The sequence below is a fragment of the Photinus pyralis genome, unplaced genomic scaffold (genome assembly GCF_008802855.1).
Source record: "Photinus pyralis isolate 1611_PpyrPB1 unplaced genomic scaffold, Ppyr1.3 Ppyr1.4_LG6, whole genome shotgun sequence".
NCBI classification, from domain to species: Eukaryota; Metazoa; Arthropoda; class Insecta; order Coleoptera; family Lampyridae; genus Photinus; species Photinus pyralis.
The window spans coordinates 2,904,448-2,931,543 of record NW_022170663.1 but is presented as its reverse complement, the minus strand read 5'-3'; the positions used below and the strand labels follow the sequence as shown (position 1 = coordinate 2,931,543).

General features: G+C 37.3%; 2 protein-coding genes across 2 annotated transcripts; one reads left to right on the top strand and one right to left on the bottom strand.

Annotated features, from left to right (window-relative positions):
- Positions 1-4,589: 4,589 nt before the first annotated feature.
- LOC116173754 (small G protein signaling modulator 3 homolog) lies at positions 4,590-18,608 on the bottom strand. Its single transcript, XM_031491429.1, has 13 exons — positions 18,322-18,608; positions 18,070-18,275; positions 17,925-18,023; positions 17,716-17,879; positions 17,454-17,664; positions 17,279-17,409; positions 9,252-9,726; positions 8,810-9,087; positions 8,651-8,761; positions 5,861-6,028; positions 5,137-5,279; positions 4,929-5,089; positions 4,590-4,883 (listed from the first exon to the last, which is right to left on the bottom strand). Exons 1-13 carry the CDS (start codon positions 18,388-18,390, stop codon positions 4,688-4,690), a joined length of 2,412 nt encoding a protein of 803 aa, XP_031347289.1. The 5' UTR covers positions 18,391-18,608; the 3' UTR covers positions 4,590-4,687.
- A 2,865-nt stretch (positions 18,609-21,473) lies between these two features.
- Positions 21,474-22,150, top strand: LOC116174187. The gene is made up of 3 exons (XM_031492061.1): positions 21,474-21,631; positions 21,690-21,830; positions 21,881-22,150. Exons 1-3 carry the CDS (start codon positions 21,571-21,573, stop codon positions 22,033-22,035), a joined length of 357 nt encoding a protein of 118 aa, XP_031347921.1. The 5' UTR covers positions 21,474-21,570; the 3' UTR covers positions 22,036-22,150.
- Positions 22,151-27,096: the final 4,946 nt, after the last annotated feature.

Genomic DNA, 27,096 nt, shown 5'->3' with positions numbered 1-27,096 from the left:
ATTTTCCCCTACTCGCGTCTAGCTGACTTGACCATTGCCCCTCTATACACATTCTCCTACCTTTTAGTGCTCATTGCGCGCAGCACAGCGTGCGTAGAATCCAAAACGATTCGTACTTTTTCGATCAGACTTCTCAATCAAAAGTTATAGACTAGAAACCAATTTCGAAAGAAAATTCAAAGGGCTGTAACTTTTGAACTAGTAGCCCAATCTTGGAAGGTTATACACTGCCTTTTTTTTGCCCCGAAAAAAAAATGTCTCAGATCGACCCGAAAAAAATTTTCTTATAGAATGTGGCCTGTAGAATCCATAATTTCAAACAGTTCCAAGATTGGGCTACTAGTTCAAAAGTTACAGCCCTTTGAATTTTCTTTCGAAATTGGTTTCTAGTCTATAACTTTTGATTGAGAAGTCTGATCGAAAAAGTACGAATTGTTTTAGATTCTACGCACCAAAATTAATAAGAAAAAGTGTTTTCCCGAGAAATGTTTGTGCAGTCGATTTTTGCTAAAAAAGGAAGGTTGTACACTGCCTTTTTTTGAGGCCCTCAAAAAAAATTGTCTCAGATCGACCCGGAAAAAAATTTTTCTAATAGAATGTGGCCTGTAGAATCCATAATTTCAAACAGTTCCAAGATTGGGCTACTAGTTCAACAGTTACAGCCCTTTGAACTTTATTTCGAAATTGGTTTATTTTCTAGTCTATAACTTTTGATTGAGAAGTCTGATCGAAAAAGTACGAATTGTTTTGGATTCTACGCACCAAAATTAATAAGAAAAAGTGTTTTCCCGAGAAATTTTGGTGTAGTCGATTTTTGGTAAAAAAGGAAGGTTATACACTGCCTTTTTTTGAGCCCCGAAAAAAAAATTGTCTCAGATCGACCCGGAAAAAAATTTTTCTTATAGAATGTGGCCTGTAGAATCCATAATTTCAAACAGTTCCAAGATTGGGCTACTAGTTCAAAAGTTACAGCCCTTTGAATTTTCTTTCGAAATTGGTTTCTAGTCTATAACTTTTGATTGAGAAGTCTGATCGAAAAAGTACGAATTGTTTTGGATTCTACGCACCAAAATTAATAAGAAAAAGTGTTTTCCCGAGAAATTTTGGTGTAGTCGATTTTTGGTAAAAAAGGAAGGTTATACACTGCCTTTTTTGAGACCCGAAAAAAAAATTGTCTCACATCGATCCGGAAAAAAAAATTTTCTTATAGAACGTGGCTTGTAGAATCCATAATTTCAAACAGTTCCAAGATTGGGCTACTAGTTCAAAAGTTACAGCCCTTTGAATTTTCTTTCGAAATTGGTTTCTAGTCTATAACTTTTGATTGAAAAATCTAATCGAAAAAGTACGAATTGTTTTGGATTCTACGCACCAAAATTAATAAGAAAAGGTGTTTTCCCGAGAAATTTTGGTGCAGTCGATTTTTGCTAAAAAAAGGAAGGTTGTACACTGCCTTTTTTTGAGGCCCTCATAAAAAATTGTTACAGATCGACCCGAAAAAAAAATTGTCTCAGATCGACCCGGAAAAAAATTTTTCTAATAGAATGTGGCCTGTAGAATCCATAATTTCAAACAGTTCCAAGATTGGGCTACTAGTTCAACAGTTACAGCCCTTTGAACTTTATTTCGAAATTGGTTTATTTTCTAGTCTATAACTTTTGATTGAGAAGTCTGATCGAAAAAGTACGAATTGTTTTGGATTCTACGCACCAAAATTAATAAGAAAAAGTGTTTTCCCGAGAAATTTTGGTGTAGTCGATTTTTGGTAAAAAAGGAAGGTTATACACTGCCTTTTTTTGAGCCCGAAAAAAAAATTGTCTCAGATCGACCCGGAAAAAAAATTTTCTTATAGAATGTGGCCTGTAGAATCCATAATTTCAAACAGTTCCAAGATTGGGCTACTAGTTCAAAAGTTACAGCCCTTTGAATTTTCTTTCGAAATTGGTTTCTAGTCTATAACTTTTGATTGAGAAGTCTGATCGAAAAAGTACGAATTGTTTTGGATTCTACGCACCAAAATTAATAAGAAAAAGTGTTTTCCCGAGAAATTTTTGGTGCAGTCGATTTTTGCTAAAAAAGGAAGGTTGTATGTACACTGCCTTTTTTTGAGGCCCTCAAAAAAAATTGTCTCAGATCGAGCCGGGAAAAAATTATTCTTATAGAATGTGGCCTACAGAATCCATAATTTCAAACAGTTCCAAGATTGGGCTACTAGTTCAACAGTTACAGCCCTTTGAACTTTATTTCGAAATTGGTTTATTTTCTAGTCTATAACTTTTGATTGAGAAGTCTGATCGAAAAAGTACGAAGTGTTTTGGATTCTACGCACCAAAATTAATAAGATAATGTGTTTTCCCAAGAAATTTTGGTGCAGTCGATTTTTGGTAAAAAAGGAAGGTTGTACACTGCCTTTTTTTGAGGCCCTCAAAAAAAATTGTCTCAGATCGACCCGGAAAAAAATTTTTCTAATAGAATGTGGCCTGTAGAATCCATAATTTCAAACAGTTCCAAGATTGGGCTACTAGTTCAACAGTTACAGCCCTTTGAATTTCTTTCGAAATTGGTTTCTTTTCTAGTCTATAACTTTTGATTGAGAAGTCTGATCGAAAAAGTACGAAGTGTTTTGGATTCTACGCACCAAAATTAATAAGAAAAAGTGTTTTCCCGAGAAATTTTGGTGCAGTCGATTTTTGCTAAAAAAGGAAGGTTGTACACTATCTTTTTTTGAAGCTCTCATAAAAAATTGTTTCAGATCGACCCGGAAAAAAAATTTTCTTTTAGAACGTGGCCTGTAGAATCCATAATTTCAAACAGTTCCGAGATTGGGCTACTAGTTCAAAAGTTACAGCCCTTTGAATTTTCTTTCGAAATTGGTTTCTTTTCTAGTCTATAACTTTTGATTGAGAAGTCTGAATGAATGGCAGTTCAAAATGTAGGGAGTCTTGCAAGATCTGTAGAGTAAATGTAGCAAAGACTTTTTCTTATTAATTTTGGTGCGTAGAATCCAAAACAATTCGTACTTTTTCGATCAGACTTCTCAAAAAAAAGTTATAGACTTTCTCAGGTGCCATTTCTAGACTTTGGGAATCTTGTCTACTTGTCCAGGACTTCCTACTACCCCATTCCTCCTGACAGCTTCCTACTTTTGCCCAGGAATTCTGCACCTCCAAGCGCCGTTTAACTGTCGTCAGGTTCTCACTCGGATGACAACTTTGAAGAATCTATAAAAGCTGGCTTTTCCTGTTCCACCTTTAGGCAAAGAGTATAGTATTCTTTGCTTTAGGTGTGTAGTTTCTAAAAATTGTAGGAGGTTTCCAAACCACCTCCTTCAACTCCTAAGGGTCTGGTTGTTCTCGCACGAGGTGATTCGGAGTTTGGTCATTTGGTGAGGTTGGGTTAGCCGTTTAGAGTATACTAGTTAGGTTAGCTTAAAAATCTTGTATCAGGAGAATATAATGTGCGAGGAGATTAAGGTTAGGAAAAATTTTTAGTGAGGTTAGGTTAGGGTGATAGTTAGGTTAGCTCAAAAATCTTGTATCAGGAGAATATAATGTGCGAGGAGATTAAGGTTAGGAAAAATTTTTAGTGAGGTTAGGTTAGGGTGATAGTTAGGTTAGCTCAAAAATCTTGTATCAGGAGAATATAATGTGCGAGGAGATTAAGGTTAGGAAAAATTTTTAGTGAGGTTAGGTTAGGGTGATAGTTAGGTTAGCTCAAAAATCTTGTATCAGGAGAATATAATGTGCGAGGAGATTAAGGTTAGGAAAAATTTTTAGTGAGGTTAGGTTAGGGTGATAGTTAGGTTAGCTCAAAAATCTTGTATCAGGAGAATATAATGTTCGAGGAGATTAAGGTTAGGAAAAATTTTTAGTGAGGTTAGGTTAGGGTGATAGTTAGGTTAGCTCAAAAATCTTGTATCAGGAGAATATAATGTGCGAGGAGATTGAAGGTTAGGATAAAAAATTAGTGAGGTTAGGTTAGGGTGATAGTTAGAAATTGGTTTAGGCGTCTAAAATTTTGGCAAACTAATTTGACCTAACCTAACTATCACCCTAACCTAACCTCTCTAATTGTTTATCCTAACATTTAATCTCCTCGCACATTATATTCTCCTGATAAAGATTTTTGAGCTAACCGAACTATCACCGTGGTCTTCTAAATCTGAATACAAGCCAGATTAAGAGATGGTCAACTATCATAACAGGGTCATGGAAAGGAAGGGCTCTAAACCCAGTTGCGAAAGAAAGGGGATAGGAAAAATGGACCTTTGGTGTGCCCAAGTGCTGCTTGGTCGGGCTCCCCTGCTAATAGGTAGGTAAGAATGTTTGTGTCCTTATTCTCTTTTATTTATCCATTGGTGCAATTACGAACAAGAACAGTAGTAAAGTACTGTGAAGGACGATACTGACATAAAAAAAGGTCAACGTGGCAGTTACTGCTTATCACTATTTGTCTTAAAAGGGGATGAAATATTAATTAAATGCACAATATACAGACCATCGATACATTTACAATAGCGCAATATATATACAGACTCAGACATTACATTGTACATTTAAATTAATTTAAGATTATTTAAAAGGCATGTGTATGGACAGATTGATATTTTATTTAAAAATTAAAATAAATTAGAAAAATAATTAATTTTTAAAGCTGAAACACCTTAATATAAAATTAACTAATACTTCTATATATCCCAACTAAAAAGATGATGCTTAACTAACATATCACGTACACCATCTTTGAGAGGTTGATTATTTACATCTTTTTTCACTGGTAATTCCCAATCAGGATTCAAGTTGAAGGATAACTGCGACAAGATTCGAAGTTCACATTTAATCTGCACCCAACCAGGACTAAACACAAAAGACCAAGGATGATACCTAAAATGAAAAATTAGAAAAATGTGTGGCAAACCTCAAACTAACCATTTTTGAACTACTTCGCTACACGAACACAGCACCTCTAACCATAAATGAAGAACTTGCTCGTTAAGACCCATACAAACTAAAGACCGTAATTTCACGTCCATCTGCGCATGCGCATTATCGTGCGATAAGTTTATGGCTTGTACACATCGATACAGCAACTGAAACGCCATTAATCAGAAACAATTTAGATACCAAAGACAATCACCTCCTCTGGCGTAAGCACCTTACCATCCTCATCTAATCGATATGTCTTGCAAAGAACTAGGCGACTATAAACGGAATTAAAATCTTTTTCAACTTCCTTAGTTGCCGCTTCCTCAATAAACAGCCAAGGATGACACGGACCTCCTGCAAAAGATACCGTAAACTTAGTGATCACGCGAACTTACGTTAAGTGAAGTGACCAATCTGAAAATGTCATTTAAATTATACACCCTATAGTACTGTTGCGCACTATGTTTAAAAAATAAGATTTTAATTTAAATGATATTCGTCCATTGTCTCTCTATACCATTGAATAAGTAACCTATTATGTTTATACTCATTCCTTAGAGAAGTACCGGAGTGGGCAGACAATGGGTAGAGACAAAGAGGGAGTGATATTTTCGGATTGGACACTTCATATAATTATGATAGAACTTAATAAACGTTTTACCAAATCATGTTTTAAAATAGTGGTCTCAGAATTCTCTATCTAAAAACCTAAAATCCTGATGGTGATGATAAGAGTATTTGAGAACTTCGCCTACTAGTTTCAGATGGCAGCACAATGTAACTGACCAAATGCGCGATTTGAAGAGACGCCCCTTGGATGCGGGAAATTAAAATCTTATTCTTTAAAGATAGTGCGCAACACTATCACATGGATGTATAATCTAAGTGACATTGAATATTGGATATATAATACAATACGAAATAAAACGACAAACCTAAAAAATTAGGTCGCTTCATTCCGTGCTCTAGAATTTGTTTAACAACAGGACATAACGTCCCCCTAACTAGATCAGTAACCGTTTCCGAAATGCTGTCGTCCCCCGCGCTACTGTACTGCTTGCTCCTCTCGTCAAGAAGCTCGACGAACTTTGCCGGAAACCAACCTGCAAGATGTGAGGATTAATAATGGATTTTTCATTAAATTCATTTTTTATCTGACTTAATGAATCAGATGTGCCGCTAATATGAAAAGAGTACACAGCAAAAGACATGTGTTTTGCATTAAAAAAAATAGTAGGTGTAAGGAAAAAACGTTTCCCACGAAACTTTATTATGTAGACTAAGAGTATTCAATAAAAAGTATAGGTTTCTATTTGAAAAAATTAAGCACGCCCTACTCTTGAATCTTAACGGACAGTTATGTGAAAATGTGCATAGCATCAATAAACGGACCCCTCCATATGAAGATCTTTTTGTGATATTCCCGCTAGTTTTCGCAATAATTACTGTTTCAAGATAAATAGGATGCTCTATATATTATTTAATTAAGTGCCATCCAAATAAAAAACTACAAAACTGGTAGTTGCAAAGTTTACCGCAACTCACAAAAAAATACCGCCGCATCTCAATTCGTTTTTCATATGCAGGTGCAATTAAACCCCAATAAATCATCGCCTGAAACTGATATCTTTATTTATTTTCGGTATATTCCAAATTCCATTGTCATACTCGGGCCAACACGAAATTTACGCTTTATTAAATTAATAATTCTAATTAGTTCGCCATAGTCGATAATTTTTTTTGTGTTCTCTCGTAAATGTTGCAAAAGAAAGGAGGGGTAGACACAATGGGTCTTTGGTGTACCCAAGTGCTGCCTGGTAGGACTCCCCTGTGAAGAGAATAGAAATAGAATCCGACATCGGCGAAAAAATTTGGGTACCGGACTACTGAGCGCCTACTGCATATCTTCTGCCAACTTATTTTTTCATTGAAAAAACGTGCAACAGTGCTCGTTAATCTAGTCACAACTCCTCCCAAAAATCGTTAGTACCCTTAGCGTTTCTACCATACATTTGCGAACGAGTTTTTAGGGCTCAACATTTTGGGGGTGAAGGTGGGAGTCTGGGGAGTATTTATTTTTGAGTGGGCGGGGTTTCAGCCAAGGCTGCTCTACCAACCCAACCCACTATACATTTACAAATATTCATGCCCGAAACCGGATCAAACCAAAGACCCTAGTACGCATCCGAGCTTCAACTCAACTGCGTTACTGCACGTGCCAGCCAGTATGGAATACCCACTCAAGGTGCCTTGAGTGCGACAGAGATTTGGGTAATTGGTTTTTCGATCATTTGAAAGGTGGGGGTGTTTTCTGTTTAGCTAATAGGAATTTCCGCTCACGGCTTTTAGATCACGTGACCGCACTCGACCAATAACAAAAATTTCCAATTTGCCAAATCACCAAATCTCCTTTGCCCTAAAGACACCTTCATTCTTGTGTCAGTTGTAGGTAAGTGAAGATTGACTTTCTTTTTCCTGGAGGATATTTCCCAGACCCTCCAATTATACGTTCCTCCAAAAATCGTTAGTACTCTTAGCATTTGCAGTATACATTTTCGAACGAGTTTTTAGGGAGTGAAGGTATCACCGAGGGTCTGGGGACTATGGAATACCCCGCCTCCCCCCAGTGCACAAAGGTCTTAAGTCAGTTGTAGGTAAATGAAGATTGACTGGTTTTTTCCTGGGGGTATTGAATTGTACATTTTTCACCATAATCATTAGTACTCTTAGTATGTACACCATAATTTTTCGAGCGAGTTTGTAAGACTGTACGTTTTGAAGGTATTACCGGGGGCTTTGGGGGGTATTCCCCAGTGTACAAAGGTGGTATGTCAGTTGTAGGTAAATGAAGATTGACTTTCAATACCCCCAGACCCTCTGGTTATACATACCTCCCGAAAATACTTAGTCCCTTAGCATTTACACAATAAATTTTCGAGTTTTTAGGACGGAACGTTTTAGAGGTGAAGGTATCACGGGGTCTGGGGATGTAGGTAAATGAAGTCTTTCTCCTGGCCCTGACCCCCCCAGTTATACATTCTCCCAAAAATCATTAGTACCCTTAGCATTTACATAATTTTTCGAACAAATTTTTAGGGCTGAAAGGTTTGTTGGCGAAGGTCTTGTCGGGGGGCCCGGGGGGTTATGGAATACCCCCTAGTGTACTAAGGTCTTATATCAGTTGTAGGTAAATGAAGATTGACTTTCTATACCCCCTGGCATTCCTCCCGAAATTCTTTAGTGTCTAAACCATATTTTCTAGCCAGTTTTTAGGATGAAACGTTTTGGTGGTAAAGGCATCGCCGGGGGGGGGGGGATTTTATTTTTGAGTGGGCGGGGTTTCAGCCAAGGCTGCTCTACCAACCCGGATTTGAACCAGGGACCTTTAGTATGGTACCCGAACTTCAACTCAACTGCGCCCACATGGTCCGGCTGTTATGGAATACTCCCCAGTGTTATACATTTCTCCCACAAATCGTTCGTACCCTTAGCATTTACATAAATTTTCAAAATAAGTTTTTAGGGGTTGGACGTTATTTAAATTAATTATAATCTGCTACCTAGTGCATTTTCAATGGCGAAAGGATCAGCTCGGCACTTCTGAGACATTATAAATTCAATGGCTTGCTACTGCTACAATACTGCCACCTAGCGGAATATAATTGTACTATACGTTAATTTGAAATAAGACAATAAAAGGATATTTTGTGATACCGATAAATTACCTCGAAGACCATTTAGTTCACCAATCCAACAGTGTTCATCCTTCTGACTGATGATCGTGATGATATCGTTCTTTCGAAATCCCAACTCATCGTCATCGTGTCTTTCAAAATCTGCGTAGCAACGTTATTATTATACTCGCATCGAAACCGCATTCCTACCTAATAGAGCTTTCGCGCGCCGCTTTCGATTTTTGGAGACGTTGATGTAATTGGCGTGATCTGTCGTGTGACTTTCCATCGTATAATCGGCGACGAGTAGCACTTCCGCATTCAATTTCGGTTCCAGTTGCATGAAATGTCGGGCGATTTGAAGGATACCTTCTCGTAAGTCGACCAGCAGCTCCGTTTGTTTTATATTCTTCGATTTGATGTCGTTTTCGTTGTTTTCGTTAAATAATAAAAGCTGGATAACCGACTTCGATTTCTTTATTTGTCGCCTGAAATTCGACTGAGATAGTATAGAGTGCAGAGTGAGCCAAAGTATACTCATGTATCTCTCAAAAACTACCTTATTCTAGTTAGGATTTTTTCAAGCCCCCTAGCGGTGGTTTTTTCATTGACAGAAACATAAGTTTCCTTTGACCGTAAAACAAAATAATACCTCGCCAAATGCTGCTTCGGTAAATTAGGCACGGCTTCAGGATTACCAACTAAAGCACCTTGATCGGCCATGAGGTAGGCTAAATGTCGACGACGATAAGTCTCAATCATCACTTCGTTGAGCGAACTCGCCACTTGCAAAGACACCTCGAGCAGTTTATCGACGTCGTCTATATCGCCGGGTATGTCGGAGAGTGCGTTGAAGATTTGCGCGGAATTTTCTAACGTCCTCAAATACGGTTCCTTCATCTTCAGCATGCCCAAAGTAACTTGAAATAATACTAACGAACCGCTGAAAAAAAATAGATCCCAGATGTGCAGAAGAATTTTCATGTGTACCACGCTCGCAAATAACGTCAGGAACCAGTGTGAGGTGATCAATGATAATTCGATGTCGTGATTCTTTAACACCTCGTCCACTTCTGGCAGGTAGTTCGAAATTAGTGTGTGTAAAACCCGCTGATCCGCCTGAATGCCTATAACAATAAAACAAATAGTTAAACTGGTGATTTAATTACGGGTTTTGGTCATCGTTTAGTGTAGGCACTCCCTAATTAATTGGCATATATTGCCAAGGAACGCGTTTTAAACTAATTAGATTCATTATTAATAGCAAGCAAAAATTAAAAGGTCCGTGAAGTTGCTCCTGGAAGTTGAACCAATTGTGTTAATTTACAATGTACCTGTTAGTTTTTAGTTGGTTTTCATTAGTTTTGGCAAGAATGACGTTAGTTTCTCTTTGGTACTAATGTTATCCCAAAATCAAAATTGTCCGGGCGTGCTTCGCATTTTCCGCAACATGTGCTAGAATTGTTAGTTCAGAGGTAATTTTGGATAAAGATGCGTTAGTTTCTGTAAGTTTTGATTAAACCGTCGTTTGTTTTCTCTTCTTTCTTGTTAAAAAAATTTTTTAATTTGTCCGGGAATACCTCACACTTCACTGGTAATTAGTTGAATTGTTAGTTTAAACACCATTTTCGATTGAATGGTGTTAGTTTCTATAAGTTTTCATAAAATCGTCGTTTGTTTTCCCTTAAATAATTGATTAATCATTAAAGGGTTAATGATATATGCGTCCATCAAAGCCATTTGCAATTAGAGCTTGCTACATAAGACATGGCACTCATTTAAAAGATATTGTTCACACTTAGCTAATTGTTGAGTATGTGAGTAGTGAGTTTATCTACAGTATCCAATAAAAATTTATAATTATCTTAAGCTTTTTCTGTGTTTTTCTGAACGTCAAATGTAGAACCTCTCGCCCCTAACCAACACATAGATTTCGACACGTTTTGTACAAACGCTTATTATTATTTTGTCACCAAGGGAGATTGAGCGTATCTCCATTTCTAGTTGGTTGACAGATGGATGTACGGGCATCATAATTACAAATTGAACTCAGGGTAGAGCCTTCGCTACCTAATAGATGCAAATAAACCCCAATAAACATAATGAGTGAGTTTACACAACGTGAAACAATGTGAACTAGCAAAACACGCAATATGAGGCTAGGATTGATGTTCTTCTTACCGATACTTGCCTAATTGCTCGCCAACTATAGGTCTTCCGTTGGACAAATCGTTGAAGACTTCCCATTGTTCGTGGGCAGGTCTTGTGAATGCTTCGTAATGACCCGGTAGGTAGACAACGATTCCGGAAAGAATGTAATTTTTCCCAAGAATTAACATCTGCTCGGGAAAATCGGTAAGCGTATATTCTATATCACTTTCTGCCTTTAGCTCTGGTACCGTTAGGTGATCGACAACTATGAAAAGATGATTTCCTAGCCCACATGAAAGAGTTGATTGACCTTCGCATGACAATATGACAATATCGATTTTTGCAGTGCAACAAAATCTTCTTTTGAGAGAATATAAATATTGCTTTTCAAAACTACCATTTCTTCTCTGGCATCATGTATTTTACATTCAGGTCTAATAAATCTTGTTTCCATTGTAACACTAGGACATCCTTGGAGCAGTTTCCGAAGTACCATTGAAATCACTTTCTACTGTTGCAGTTGATGCGGTTAAATTTGGATAATTAAAAGATTTGACAAGAACAGCAGCCCATAGGGGTAGCCGATATGCTAATTTACAAAGGGGGTCTGCAAACTCGGAAAATAGTACGGATTTGGACGTCCATGTTCCGATTTTCCGCTTTCTTCACGTATTTGTTTTTGCATTTCTATAACCCACTGGCGTATACTACCACCTTCTTCACATAAGTCACCATCCATTTCACATAATATCTTTATAGTTGCATTATCTTCATTATCGGAAACTGCTCCAAGGAGGTCCTAGTGTTACAATGGAAACAAGATTTACTAGACCCGAATGTAAAATACATGATGCCAGAGAAGAAATGGTAGTTTTGAAAAGCAATATGAATATTCTCTTAAAGGAAGATTTTGTTGCACTGCAAAAATCGATATTGTCATATTATCATGCGAAGGTCAATCAACTCTTTCATGTGGGCTAGGAAATCATCTTTTCATAGTTGTCGATCACCTAACGGTACCAGAGCTAAAGGCAGAAAGTGATATAGAATATACGCTTACCGATTTTCCCGAGCAGATGTTAATTCTTGGGAAAAATTACATTCTTTCCGGAATCGTTACCTACCTACCGGGTCATTACGAAGCATTCACAAGACCTGCCCACGAACAATGGGAAGTCTTCAACGAATTGTCCAACGGAAGACCTATAATTGGCGAGCAATTAGGCAAGTATCGGTAAGAAGAACATCAATCCTAGCCTCATATTGCGTGTTTTGCTAGTTCACATTGTTTCACGTTGTGTAAACTCACTCATTATGTTTATTGTGGTTTATTTGCATCTATTAGGTAGCGAAGGCTCTACCCTGAGTTCAATTTGTAATTATGATGCCCGTACATCCATCTGTCAACCAACTAGAAATGGAGATACGCTCAATCTCCCTTGGTGACAAAATAATAATAAGCGTTTGTACAAAACGTGTCGAAATCTATGTGTTGGTTAGGGGCGAGAGGTTCTACATTTGACGTTCAGAAAAACACAGAAAAAGCTTAAGATAATTATAAATTTTTATTGGATACTGTAGATAAACTCACTACTCACATACTCAACAATTAGCTAAGTGTGAACAATATCTTTTAAATGAGTGCCATGTCTTATGTAGCAAGCTCTAATTGCAAATGGCTTTGATGGACGCATATATCATTAACCCTTTAATGATTAATCAATTATTTAAGGGAAAACAAACGACGATTTTATGAAAACTTATAGAAACTAACACCATTCAATCGAAAATGGTGTTTAAACTAACAATTCAACTAATTACCAGTGAAGTGTGAGGTATTCCCGGACAAATTAAAAAATTTTTTTAACAAGAAAGAAGAGAAAACAAACGACGGTTTAATCAAAACTTAGAGAAACCAACGCATCTTTATCCAAAATTACCTCTGAACTAACAATTCTAGCACATGTTGCGGAAAATGCGAAGCACGCCCGGACAATTTTGATTTTGGGATAACATTAGTACCAAAGAGAAACTAACGTCATTCTTGCCAAAACTAATGAAAACCAACTAAAAACTAACAGGTACATTGTAAATTGACACAATTGGTTCAACTTCCAGGAGCAACTTCACGGACCTAAAATTAAATGGTCGCCCGACGCCGACAATACTAGACGATTTTTATCGTTCGAAGACAATTGTTGTCTTAGACCCCCGTAAGAGGACACTCGCATCTGGTAACATAATCCAAGGAACAGATAAGGTCCGCTATCGCCGTGCAAGTTAGGGGTGTGTTTTCGCGTTCCGGATCAAGTTGTGCTTAAGTGTGAAGCGCGCGCGTTACGCTATTTGTCGGCATATAGACCTCAGGAACTTTATTAATTAATTAGGTGATATATGTAATAGTGTTTTCCCCCCTGTAAATAGTTCCCCTTAGTGTCTAAATAAAATACGTTTTCTTAACAAGGAGTCTTATTGTGCGGTTACGCATTCACCAACCAAACCACAATCAACAACTGACGCCCAACGTGGGGCCTCCATAAGTGTAACAACGTCTACGATCACACGCGGCACGGCGACGAAAATGGAAGCAATCAACAGCAACGCCACCACATTCGCGATGACCAGGGATATGCTGAAGGAGCTGATCCAGTCCATCAGCACATCCAAACGCACTCGGGATGTCAATGTTGCCGCAAATAGAAGCTGTGACATGGTGGTTAGGTATAAAGCGAACAGTAACCTCATGTAACCACCATGTTACTAAAGCCGCCATACCAGATACTACGGTAAATATTCGAGCAAGAACCAGGTGAGACCGACCCCACCCAACGTGTAATCACCAAAAAGAGCTCTTCTCGCCCGAATCGAGGATGAAATAAGTGAAACGGTGCAGCTTCACACAGTACACGGACTATTACACCGCCGTGTACGAAAAAAATACCTCGCACCGCCTTCACCACTTTCAACCAATCCAGCACGAGCTATGAGGAATTGAAGAAGTCGATTGTCCATGACCCAAACCCACCATCACCTCTAAGAAACCAAGGTGCGCGGTCTGGGACACACAAAGGAGGAATGTAGGAAGAGAAAAGGATAGAAGAGGCAGCACAACTCAAACCACCGATACAGATGATCCTAACAACGTTACAAAACCCAGACACCACGCCCCTGGCATGCTTTGGATGTGGTATAGTTGGAGTAATTCGAAGTCAGTGCCCAAACTGCCGCGAAAACGCGAGACTTTTTCCTAACGAATACCACTCCCTCTACTACATTGAGAATACGACCCATGAATTAATTAACATCGGGATCGCAGGTGCCGCCGAGATTGCATATACCAAGTGTTACATGCCGCAAAACGTCCTTTCGGTTCCCACGAAGTGAATCATGCTGCCGGGAAACCCCGCCTCACTACGGTGTCCGTGTGCTCCTTATGGACTGCATGATCTTAACGAAATTCTTGGTCCTACCAGAAGCCAAAAAGCGAACCGTTCTCAGGGTTGATTTCATAGAGGATGCAAATTTAATCCTAAACATCCCAGAGATCCTAGGACAGCACGCTATCAAAGCTTACGGCTGTTCGGGAGAAGTCCGAACCCATCCACACTAACTCCAGGCCCTCCATCGTTGCCCAGATAGCCTCCAGACACCGATTCAGAGCTGTACAGCATTTTTAAAGACGCGCTACCTACACACCCCATTGCACCCCTGCGAAGGTTACCGTCTAGCGCTCTTCATGGCAGACATAGAAGACGTGACCACAAAGCGAATACGAAGCGACAACAGCACACAGTTTGTAAGTAGCACCATGCCGCATATTACACACTGTCTAGGAATTACGCAATCGCTCACCCCAGTGTACCATCCTTAATCCTGGTTAAATGTAACCATTCCAACTGACCCGGTCACTTGGCTCCCATAAGGTTCGATATGAACACGATTCACTGCCAGTCAACCGGATTCACCCCAGCGCGCATTAAGAACACCGGACTACTGCACTAAGAACCAGCGCGCAGTCATCCTATCCGATAACTTCATCCCCAAAATTAAGAAGCTTCCACTGTGAAGCTATACTGCATTCATTATAAGAAGGTAGTAGATGGCGCTGTGTTTGAAGATAAACACACACAGGAAAAATATAAAACGGTACCAAATAATTGTAAAGTAGAAATATCCAGTACTGCGAACAGAAATAAATCTTTGACATTAACAGCTAATGACATTTCGGCAGTTTAGTTGGTAACATAAGCTACCAGCTTACAAAATTCGCCAGTCGTTTTATGTTTCAGCGTAATACTGACTCGTGTTTTAACCAATCACAGTGAAGGTCAAAGCTTCCCTGTGCTTTCTACCGCTACCTTCTTAAAATGAATACAGTATAGGCTCAACCAAAAAACGGCTCAAGAAAAAGGTCGGCGGCATCCAAAGATGGACAGCTGTACCATACGCGCCAGAAGTTTTAGTATGGGTTACAATACACGCCCAAAGCAATAAAAAGAAGGGAAGCAGCGCGAAGTTTTGATCCCTTAGGCACGGATCATATCGCATCGTACAGGCTCTCTCACCATCGACCAAAGAAAACCCGGGACAACCCCTAGGCTCATAGTACACCTTCTTTTTCATACAAAAGAAACAAGCTATTAATAAATTATATTGCAAAAGCAGAAAATTAATCAAGTACACAAGAAGAGAAGAGAAAAACAATTCAAGAAAACAGTAGTAATCCTTTTGGAGATTCATGTCTCATTATACATTGTCCACCATCCCTTGGAGAAGGGCAGTAATGATTTGCACTGTAGGGAAACCATCGATTCCATAAAACGCTATAATTCAGGTAACGTAATTTTTTTAAATTTTGTATATAAAATAACGATCAGTTTCTATTTAAGAAATTTTATTAACGATCCTCGAGATCGTTTATAATTTTGTATTGCTGTCTCTGTCCATGTGCACTTTGCACTTTGTGTAGAAACGTCTGATCCCTTTGAAAATTGATACACATGTTCTTAAGGATATAAGAAAGGTCGCTATTGTTTTTCGGCTATGTAGACTAACGGGCCAAAAAGTTACACCCCAAAAACTGTCCAAACTTCCAAAAAAAGGTTTCTTTTATAATTCTTGTTACAAAGAACATATGGATGTCATACGCAATCCAACTTTTGTATTTGCGCAATCCGAATTTTGTTATCTGTTAAGATATTTAAATGAAATTTTGTACGTAGGCACCTCGAATAAAAGTAAAACTAATGCCGAATCAAAAAATGTGTTTTGCGCATGCGCAATTCTAAATTTTTATTTGTTAAGATATTTAAATGAAATTTTGTGTACACGGACCTCGAATAAAAGTAAAACTAATGCTGTTTCAAAAATTTGTTGTACAAGCTATACTGATCTGATGGGACAGAATCAATCCCTTAGCTTAGGGTGCGTTAAAAATGATGTATGTGCGCAGAACTCGAGGATCGTTCAGTGATCAGTTGTATCGGATTTTTAAAAGTACATATTGTCTGAATAAAGCAAAATTGTATCATTAGAGAGAAAAAAGGAAAACTAGTTTTTCTTAATGACAAAAGGAAAAATCCTTCATCTTTTATTAACGAGCTCCTAGCGAGTTTATAATTTTGCGGTGTCTGTCTGTCCGTCCGTCCGTCCGTTAGCACGATAACTCATAAACGAATGGACCGATTACGATGAAATTTTGCAGGTGGATTCTTTATAAAATTTGTAGATCGGAGTTCGTCGATTGGCAATGTAGGCCAAAAAATAAAGAAGGCCCTTTTGACATCTCCGTTAGTTATGAACCGAATTGCATGAAATTCAATATGCGCATAGCTTTAGTCATATAAAACACAATTCCAAAAGTTGAGCATCTCGACCATTTACAGACCGAATTGCAAACTTTCTTATTTATGAAGGTATTTAAATGAAATTTGATACATAGCCACTTGGAATAAAACCAAATTTAACGCCAGTTTCAAAATTTGGTTTTGCGCATGCGCAGTGCCAACTTTCTTATTTATGGAGGGATTTAAATAAAATTTGATACATAGCCACTTGGAATAAAAGTAAATTTAACGCCAGTTTCAAAATTTGGTTTTGCGCATGCGCAGCTTATTTATGGAGGCATTCAAATGAAATTTCATACATATACACTTTAAATAAAAGCAAAACTAACATCAGGTTTAAAATTTGGTTTTGCACATGCTATAGCCATACCCAGGAGCTCGTTTGCTATATTTGTTTAATTTATTTATTATAAAGTCGCCTTTTTAGATAAACTCCAAAAAGGCTACCAACAACCCTAATCAGAATATTTCTTTGACACTTAGAAAACCAAAAAATGCTAATTTTTTATCATCAGGTGTACCTACCATAAAACTCCACTACAAAAAGTTTTAAAACTGATGAGATGTTCAGAATCAGGCTACTTCGTGATGATAGATCCACGGATATCTTTTCTGTTTCATTTTTATCAATGAGAAATGACTATTTTTGCTACCTCATTTTATGACAAAAAAATGGCATTACCTATTAACGTCGAACTATAATAGGATGCAGGCAGTAAGTCCTCAACAACTGTAACCATGATCCAAAACGCATCTTCTTCCTCCAATAGCAATAAAAGGGAGGCGACAATCATCCCCATCCCTTGGCAATACCTAAAAGTCATACTTAAACAACATCCCTAGAAAGTCTATACTACCCAATATCCGGATACAACCATGCCAATCCCCGCAAAATCCGTCTTAACCGTGGGATTCCTGTACTTGTTATGTGACTAAAGCAGGCATTTGTAGGCATCGTATGGAGTAGATCTTTCTCGATCTGCTTCGATGTCATCAAAGAATCGCTGCTAGATAATCGTACAATTTCCTTGTAACTCATTTCCGATTGCTGCTTCTTATTTAATGCACCTACGAACGAGTTTCGTCACTCATTTACATCAAAGCCAACACCAATCTCACCGGAGAGCCGCATCCACATCTGCGGACGTAAAGAGTGAGGTATCCCTGCCCTGACCATCGTACGCAACTTGTCCGTTCTTGGCAACTGCATCTCCACCTTGTCCCACGTCAAATCAGACACCTCTTTATTGTGCGAAAACTCCAAGTGAGCAACCCACTGCAACCTAAAAGTGCTCTTTCAGATTTAACACCTTCAACAATCCCCTAACCTGTGCTGAGCGTTTTCGACAAACGGAATACCGAGCAATTTGTTCGAGCTTTGCTCGGGACCGTCCTCTTCGTCGACTCGAAATCCGAACTCGTCGAACCTTTAATTTAAAATTTAACAATAGCGCCACACCGAGATTTCGGCACCTGTATTCCGGTTGCGAATTCGGATCGTCGGGAACAGTTAGCTTTGCCATTATGTCTTGGGGCCACATACTAGGTGTAAGTGCTGAGAATGGACCACCCGGACTGGGGGTTAACATGTCGCTCATACTGATAGCTTCGGAAAACTTCTCCACGAAAATGTCATCCTCCAAATCGTCCTCGGACATTGCCAATTCTAATTCTCGCTTCTACAAAAGAACTAACTATGGAAGTCATAGGGAGGATAATGCTTACATTATGGTCTTCTTTACCAACGTATCCTTCATGGTCTCGATGATTGAAGAGGGATTTGGCAATATCCATTTTTGTTTGTTGCCAAATATGTTTAGAAGTTGACGATTATTTGCACATTTACGTTTGTGACACTTATCCTTTTATACTACAATAAGTTACCAATTTGGAAAAAACAACAATTAGAGTGCGGTTAATGGTTATTAACAATGTAAATATTAATTATTTAACTTTTTGATTTTTGTGTATTGAAAATGAGTTAAAAATGGTGATGTGACAAACGTCACATATTTTCGACCAATTAGAATTCACTACACAGTGGTGGACATGATATTTTTAATTGGGGTTGCCATTGGCGTATCAACTGTTTTTTGCCACCTTAATATCATCAACATTAACATATCTGTATTTAAAATAATGCGCCTGTTCCATTACAGATCATGGCCTAATTATTAGGCCATGTTACAGATGACCTGACATGAAATGAAATGACGTCCAAGAATAGCAAATAAGTAGGCTTACATATTCAATTAATCTTGCACCCCAATTGGTTGTAGTCAGGGGTGTAGTCTTAGAAAAAGAATTTTTTGAATGTCTACAACTTAAAAGTGGTTCATATTTGATATTGTGTCGAAAACCGCTAATTCAAAGCGGTGATTGATTGATGCCAAATCAGGTCTGGTCTGTCGAGCTTATATCCTGAAGGAGTTTAGCTACTCCTGATTTTTTGCCTAACATTACACTTGCGCCCTCCGATGCGAAACAAATGAGATGTTTTTATAGATAATCTTCTGATAGTCATAGTCGGGACAATACAACAGTTCACTGACCACAGTATCTGCCCTTTGATTAATTAATGGCACTAATTAATATCTTTGGTATAAGACACAATTTGTATGTATACTCGATTAGCATTAGGGTTGATATTTTTGTTCTAAGGGACTTTAATTGGTGCTCTCGGTCCTTGCCATTGCAGGTTACATTATAGTTGATCCACTCACCACTGAAAGAAATTCCTTGAATGTTGTGAGGTCCCAAATATTTAATTGATGCACAGGCGTGACACTCCAAATTATTATTCTTCGCTTCTAACCAATCATGCTTTTCCTACCTTTTATGTAGGTTGATTCTCGATCCAAATATCAGCAACCATTTCGCTACTTGCAGGAGCTACTATAGTGCTAGTTACTAGTGCTACAACATTTCAAAATCCCATATCCAGTGAGCATTTTTCTTCAACATAATTTATATACGGTCTCCGTATTTCTTCCTACTTTGTTGTCCATGTCAGTTATCTTTTGATCATTTTTATTCTTTCATTTCTGGTTATTTTGTGTTCCATTTGTCTAAATTCGTAGTCTACCTGTTGTGTAAATCCCACATGTTGCTGATTTAAATCTTCGATCTTCTTTTCGCGAACCGTAAATTTTCTTTGACATTCTTGCTTTTTTTGGCTTGTTTTTTCGTTTCGTAATTGTTTCATATTTTTTTTTTCTATTTTGGTAGGAATGCATACGACCCACAAGGCTTTTGGTCGATTTTCTCTCTTAAAAAGTAGTTCTCCAAGGATATTAAAATCCTTCAATTTATTCAGGTTATTTTCCTCTAGTTTATTGTTGCTTTGGTTTACTTTTCCATAAATCTTGTCAAAAAGTCAGCAATTTTGTTTTCACTCCCTTTGCAATACTTGATTTGTAGTCTTGGATTAATAACTCACATCGTTGTCATCTTGACCTGAGGTGTTTGCAGAACAAAAGATAATGCCTTGTGGTCGGTATATAAAAACTACTGGATATCATGGACATCTAGTAAACACAGTTACATACGTACCGAAACGTTGAGGCCAAACTGTGCCCATTCACCAAAAGGCTGTGTATTTTCTAGAATTTATATGAACTTACCAATAACCTGCAGTAAGGTCTAATGAACTGATGAATTCCGAATTTCCAAGTTTTTCTAAAGTTTCTTCCAGTAGGTCTTCTAGCATCGAAACATATTCGAACCGACCCTTCTGCTTTACTCACTACTACTATAGGGTTCGAAAATGGTGGGTCTAATCTTTCTATTATGTTGTGATCCAGCATTCTCCGTATTTCCATTTCTACTGCTTCCCTTTTGGAAAAGGGAATTGTATAGCTCTTCTGTACAAAAGGGGTACGGCTGGATTCTTATCGGCATTATAGATTCTCATGTTTCTTGCCTTGTACATTTTGGAATAATCTACATGAAATTCACATAATAGTTGACTTCGTCCTGAATAAACTTCAATCTTTTCTCTCTAACTTCAATAGTTGCCTTCTTTCCAGTCTACTCCAAGGATAATTGGCGGATTTATTGCTTTGGCTATATAGAATCCATGGTCAATGGTCATGGTCGTTTTCTCCTACTTCTTATTGACGTTAGGAGATGTTTGGTTACTTTTGACACTCTTCCATTTACTCCTTGGATGCTTAGTCCCTTGGTGACCATTTTAAAAATTCTTCTAATATAATGCCCAGAAACGTTGTTGATTGCAGCTAATTCTTTTTGGTTTAATACAAGTTTTGATGGTTTTTGTTTTGCGGTTCTGGCGGTACTAAAAATCACAATTTGCGTTTTTCTTTATTTGTAACCGAGCTATTGGTCTCAATCAACTTTTTTTTGCTTTTAAAATGAATTACAGTGTTGCACTAACTGGTTTGGGTTTTCATTACTTATTAACAAATTGGTATCATCCGAAAAATTAAGTCTCTGGACGATTTATTATGTAATTTAAATCATTCAATCAATATTAAGAATAGAATTTGACCGCTTACATTGCCTTATGGAATACCTCTTGTATTTTTGAGAATTTTGGGTTTTATAATTTCTACTCTTTGATATCTTTCACTGATTGAACCAATCTAAGGCCCTCGGACACCGTAGTGTTCGAGCTTACGTACAAAGCTTTTTGTATTCAACTTGTACACCATTTAAAGCCCCCAACATCTTCCAAAGCGGGTGGAGTTCTGTGACTTAATGCTGATCAAATGTCAAGAAGATGCAAACTTTTGGGCAAATGTTATATGGATGTTTGCTATTGATGACTAGGCTTATTAGGGGAAAACCGTCCAAAATTTACAAGAATCGCATTTGCAGATAATGCTATCATCATTGTGTTAGTAATAATCACCATTTTTGATAAGAACAGTCATCCTTTATAATCACTTCCGCGGGTTTGGCTGGACATTCATTCTTGAACGTCACCTTCTATAGGAAGCAAGGGGTCTGAAAATGAATTCCAAAACAGTCTATTTGTTTGTGACAGTGCTGGTAGCATGCTGTGTTCAAAATGGTAAGTCAATCAAAGATACTATCGACAAACGGAATTGTTACTAGTAGATGAATTTCAGGCTGGTCGCTAAAGTGCTATACATGCGCATCACCTGAAGATTCGACGTGTGGACGTGACTTCAATTCCTCCACGGTACCTGCTTTAGAATGCGACGCGCCCAACAACGTGTGCATTAAGGCAAAGCCTAAAATCGAAGGGGGTGAGTCTGTTATCAAAATAGTTGACGTACTAATGAAAACCTATTTTTAGTAACTGTTGTTACAAGGCTTTGCGGAACCAAAGATGCGTGCGCGCTTCTTGCATCCTGTGTTACTTGTGATTCAGATCTGTGCAACACATCTGCGTCTGTGAAGTTCCAATTTTGGCTTCTGTCGTTAATCGGTGTAGTCTACTTTTATTTATAAAATTTAGTTATGCATGCTTCAAAAATTGTGTAACTTCTAACGTGCCTACTTAGTTAAGAGTACACTCTGTACACTTTTGCTTGTATTCTGTTAATAAATGTCAGTCTGACTCCTGGCGCCTCTCATGATTTTGAGAATCTCCATATAGGTGCTGTTACGTAGTGAGAGAAAACAAATTGTTTGGAGCATCAATGTCCCCTGTGTTTTGCAAGACGACCAAATTTCTCGCTATGTCATTTATGAAGAAAATTTAAACGGCGTTCGATATCTCGAAATTTTGAATACACCTTGAAAATTTGGCTCTTCAACAGCGGATGAAAGCATGGTACCAGCAAGATGGCGCTCCAGTTCACAATTATAACGTAGTTGGCATGTGGCCCTTTAGATATCAGGATTGGCGCCTTTGAACATTTTTTTTTACTGTGGGGGCACATTAAAGAAGTAGTCTACAAAGATCAGATCATGACAAAGAAAAATATGTTGGAACTATAGTCCATAATATCTTCCGATCCTCAACACCATATCAAATCAGGGCAGTAACAGGCAGGTAAGTCTCCAGAAGAGTTCATGGAACAAAATGGGAATAGGGTCTTAATGTTTTTCGATGTGTTTTTTTAAATTTGTGCATTGACAGTTAACTAATTTTCCCAATGTAACGGCGTTTATGTTGTTCAGGGAAATCATGATTTGTATTAAAAATTACTTTATTAAGAAAAATGTTATTTTAGGTATAGACAATGTCATACCAACCGAATGAATATTTGGTGTAGAATTAATATCTGAAATAAAAAAAAAGGGACATTCCATTTGAAACAATCGAGTTTTCTTTAAAAAACTGAAAAAAAATATTCTTATAATTTGTGAAGACCCTGTAAATTATTGTGAAAAATCATTATATAATTATTCGAATAACTAGTATTTTTATAGGTTTTATAGTTATTTTATACGTACTAACATTGGATAAGTTATTATTACTTATTCAATGGTACTAATAAGAAAAGATTTCTCTTCAAGAGCTTTTTGAGTGCTTTTATGAGTTCAGACAAGTTTGTAAGATCTTTCACTGTTTTTTTTCTAGCAAGGGTTGTCTCCACGGCCTTTTAGTTACCTTTTGTATGTGTACTTGTGTTTAATTCAGAGATTACAATAGAATCAGTATCAAATTTACAGATTTTGGGGTGAAGGGGAAGGGGTAAAGTTTACTAAAATCTGACCTAAAAATTCTAATTCTTTGATATGGTCAATTTAAAAGGGTTCATAGGGAAGTAAGTATACGTATGTATTCTTTTAAAAGAATCTTTCTGTACTATAATTCAAGCCTACTGTCCGTATAATGCATTGCGACAAGAATACAACTGTCATTACAAAACAAAAAGGTACTACTAATACCTATAGATACACTTTAAATATAATAGTAAAGGTATAATGCATTCATTTATCACAGTTATTATGCGTACTAGTAAATTTCCACAACCATATACCGAGTAAACGACACTACTATTCACTGCTTCTCTTTTGCGTGTCTCTAATGGCTTCATGGTCATGTTAATTAAATGTGGCATGTGTTGACGGTCCAATTTACACACCACACAGAATAAGTAACAATGGAAATATACTTGCATTTTTTAACTGTATTAAATTAAAAAAAAAACTAGGGGGCTCATTACCAGTGGCTACTTCCATCTGTCAAAAAATTATTACAGGAATAAGTGTGTAGGTAGTATCATTTGTTAAAGTCCCAGTGTGGCACACGCGAGGGTGCGCCATGGGGGTATAGTTTAATTTTTGCAGAGAACGTTTGATTTTTATGGATTTAGAATCCAAATTTGGTCGATTACTTCTTAATTTTCACAAAAAGCTCAAATTTTGAATTCAACCCCATTGGGCACGTATTAGCAACGTTACAGAGCTTAACCCATGGATATATAAAACGAGAGCTGTAGGAAGATTCACCCGGTAGTCGGTAGGTACTTTCGTATTGGTATCTTGCAAAGGGTTGGAGATTCTCTCAGGTTCGCGGTGTAAATTCTTCTTATAATTTTTTCGTCTTATTATGTTGCTGAACTACTATTGAACATCATAATTGACAGACAAATTCCAAAAGGTTATCAAACTGAATATTTATTTAAACATCGAAATTAAGCAATTTATTATAACCACACTAAAAAGAGAAAAGAAACGTAGTTCCTACTAAATTCTACTTAAATACCCCTATAACTAAATAAACCCCTAAACCAGATCTAAAAAAGCAGTAGAGCACCTCAGTGTGATCCTACGGGGGTCATTGGATTTGATTCATTTTCAATAGACCTATAATATGTGGCATATGAGTAAACTATGCAAAGTTTGAACAAATAGGTTCAAGCGTTTGTCAGAGACAGAGAGGCGTGACTTCACGGGGTCATTGGATTTGACCAATTTTCAATAGACTTGTTACATGTGCTATATAGATCAACTGTGCAACGTTTGAACCAATTCGGTCCAAGCGTTTGGCAGTTATCGTGTTCACGGACAGACGGACACCATCGACTCCCCTATAAAGCTTCCAACGCTTTGCTATGTCTCTTAATAACCCTATCTAAACAATGCATGTCTATATAAAAAAATTCCAATAATTAAAAGTTTATGGAGAAGTTTATGATTACGCACGAATATAAACGCGTTCAAGATGAATTACTTCTCGTTCACATGCAGAATGTAAAGAAAAATAATAGGTACTTTTTCATTATTGCAATAACAGCAAGTCGCTGACGTCAGGCGAATGGAGTTTTTAACGCCTCGTTTCTAATTTCTACGGGTATGTTTTCTGGACTGTATACTGCTTTCCCCAATTTTTTAAGCGGCAGAGCAAAGCGAGACAAGCTTTATAGGGGAGTCGATGGTGTCCGAGTAGAAGTAGTAGAAAGAGTAGAAATTTCCTTCGTTTTTTTCATTAGAATGCCATGAAAGGTAGAATGCCCCCCTCACCCCGAAACTTTCAAAAGTTTTACTTGGAACACTACTTAAGGCAACAAAATTTGATTGCCGTTTCAAGGTTTTGGCTACCTATTGGAAAAATTCCAGGACAATTCCTCTAAAAGTAGTTGAAAACCGCAGACGGATGGAGAGCACAATAGTAGTTTTTAAATCCCTCAAAAAAGTGCGTTATAAAGCAATTATTGCATGTTTAATGCCGGCAATTAGTCTTAGCCTCTCCACTTACTTCGCAAGATAAAGACAAATACAGGGTTCTGATTTAATAAAGGATCAATTCAATAAAAGTTTTTTTTTAAATGGTGGTGTATTCGGAAATACGCTCGGCTAGGACTGGTCGATGGAAGTATACCTGGTGGCCCAAAAAAGCCGTGACAGAAAAAATATTTTTTATTTAAATAGAAATACCGACCTGTATATTATTGCATTTTCTGATTCTCCACAAAATTGTAGACATGTTTCATGTAAATGTCCAATCTTCAACTGTTCACGGAATATTTACGCGACGTAATTAGGAATATTTTTTCAGAAAATGTACAGCAGGAGTTTATTGATCGAGCTGTTCATGGCGGACACTCCCAGCATTTGCTAAAACAACTTTTGCGATTTTAAAAAATCATTTATGAATCGGTTTATATGTGGCAATAAAGTGATATTTTAATACTTGAACGTAATTACGTGAACAGGTGTAGGACAGTTACATGAAAATTTTCTACAATTATCTGGAGAACTCGAAAATGTAATAATATACGGATAGTTCTATTTAAGGAAAAAATATTTTCCTGCCAAAAAAAATTCGCTGAATCCAAAAACAAAATCGGTGGGTCTGAGCGTATTTCCGAACACGCCTCCATTTCTTTTTATTGAATTTATCCGTTATTAAATCACAACCCTATATATGTATGTAAAAGTCATGTATCCAAATTCAACGCATTTTGTTTTGGTTCTTAAGAAACTTTTACTATAAGCCTTTTATTTTTGCTGATGAATTCGCTGAAACTTTTGGTTTGCAATTTCCAAATACTAACTTGAAATCTACAAATAGGTAACCTCTAAGTGAAATATTAGTTAGCCATTCAATGCATTTCCAAAAATTCCATGACTCGAATCCGGTTTCGGACATGAATTTTTGCGCGTGTATAATGCGCTGGCTTGTGAAAGCAGCCTTGGTTGAAACTGATCCTACGAGGTACCTACCTAAGGAAAGGATTTCCTTCCAAAACGTTCTGACCAAAAAATATTAGCTTCGTGCAGTAAATTTTACATTTTCTCCTTAGGTTAGTAATCTAAATTTTCTCTCTGGTAAGTGTTTTTGTTCTATCATGATTTCAAAACGGCACATGACTTGCATTGGATTCTGGAGGTGGAGAAATCCTTCTGCCATAAACGTTTTTGATTTTTGTAGCAAGTAATTTTTGCAAATCACGAAAATTTCATTGACTTTCATGTTGCAATGCATTAAAAACAACGCTCAAAGTCAACTGCGTTTTGTAACCAAACAGTTACATTTACAGTTACCATGCTGATCCAAACCTCCGGCCTTTATTAAAGAAAATTTAAATGATTTAGGTAAAACCTACGATAATTGAATGTTTGATGAAAACATCATATTACGACAGACGATGCGACAAAAAATGTGATTTCGCGTTTAATTACGACAAGGTTCCCGAAAAATAAGATTATTTATTTATTTAGATTATTGAGATATTCGGAAATCGGTGCCACGGAGAAAGTATGCAATCCGATTTCTTGATCGGAACGTCACTCAATAGAGATTATGTACTTGGATCTTAATTAAGAAATGTTGGTTGGAGAATATTGATATGATATTGTCCTGTTATTGTTTATAAATTTTGTTCAATGAACTGAACACTATTTAAACCTTTTTATCTTGTTTACAATTGTCGAGTAATCCGTTGCATCATAACTACCGGTAGCTAATTATTTACCTTTATAAAAATTAATTATAAACAATTCGTTACCAAGCATAATACGACCGAGGTTAAACGAAGAAAAATTCATCGCGATATCAATATGCGGATAATTACAAAGTCACTTTTTTGCCGACATTGTCACATCAAAGTTCGT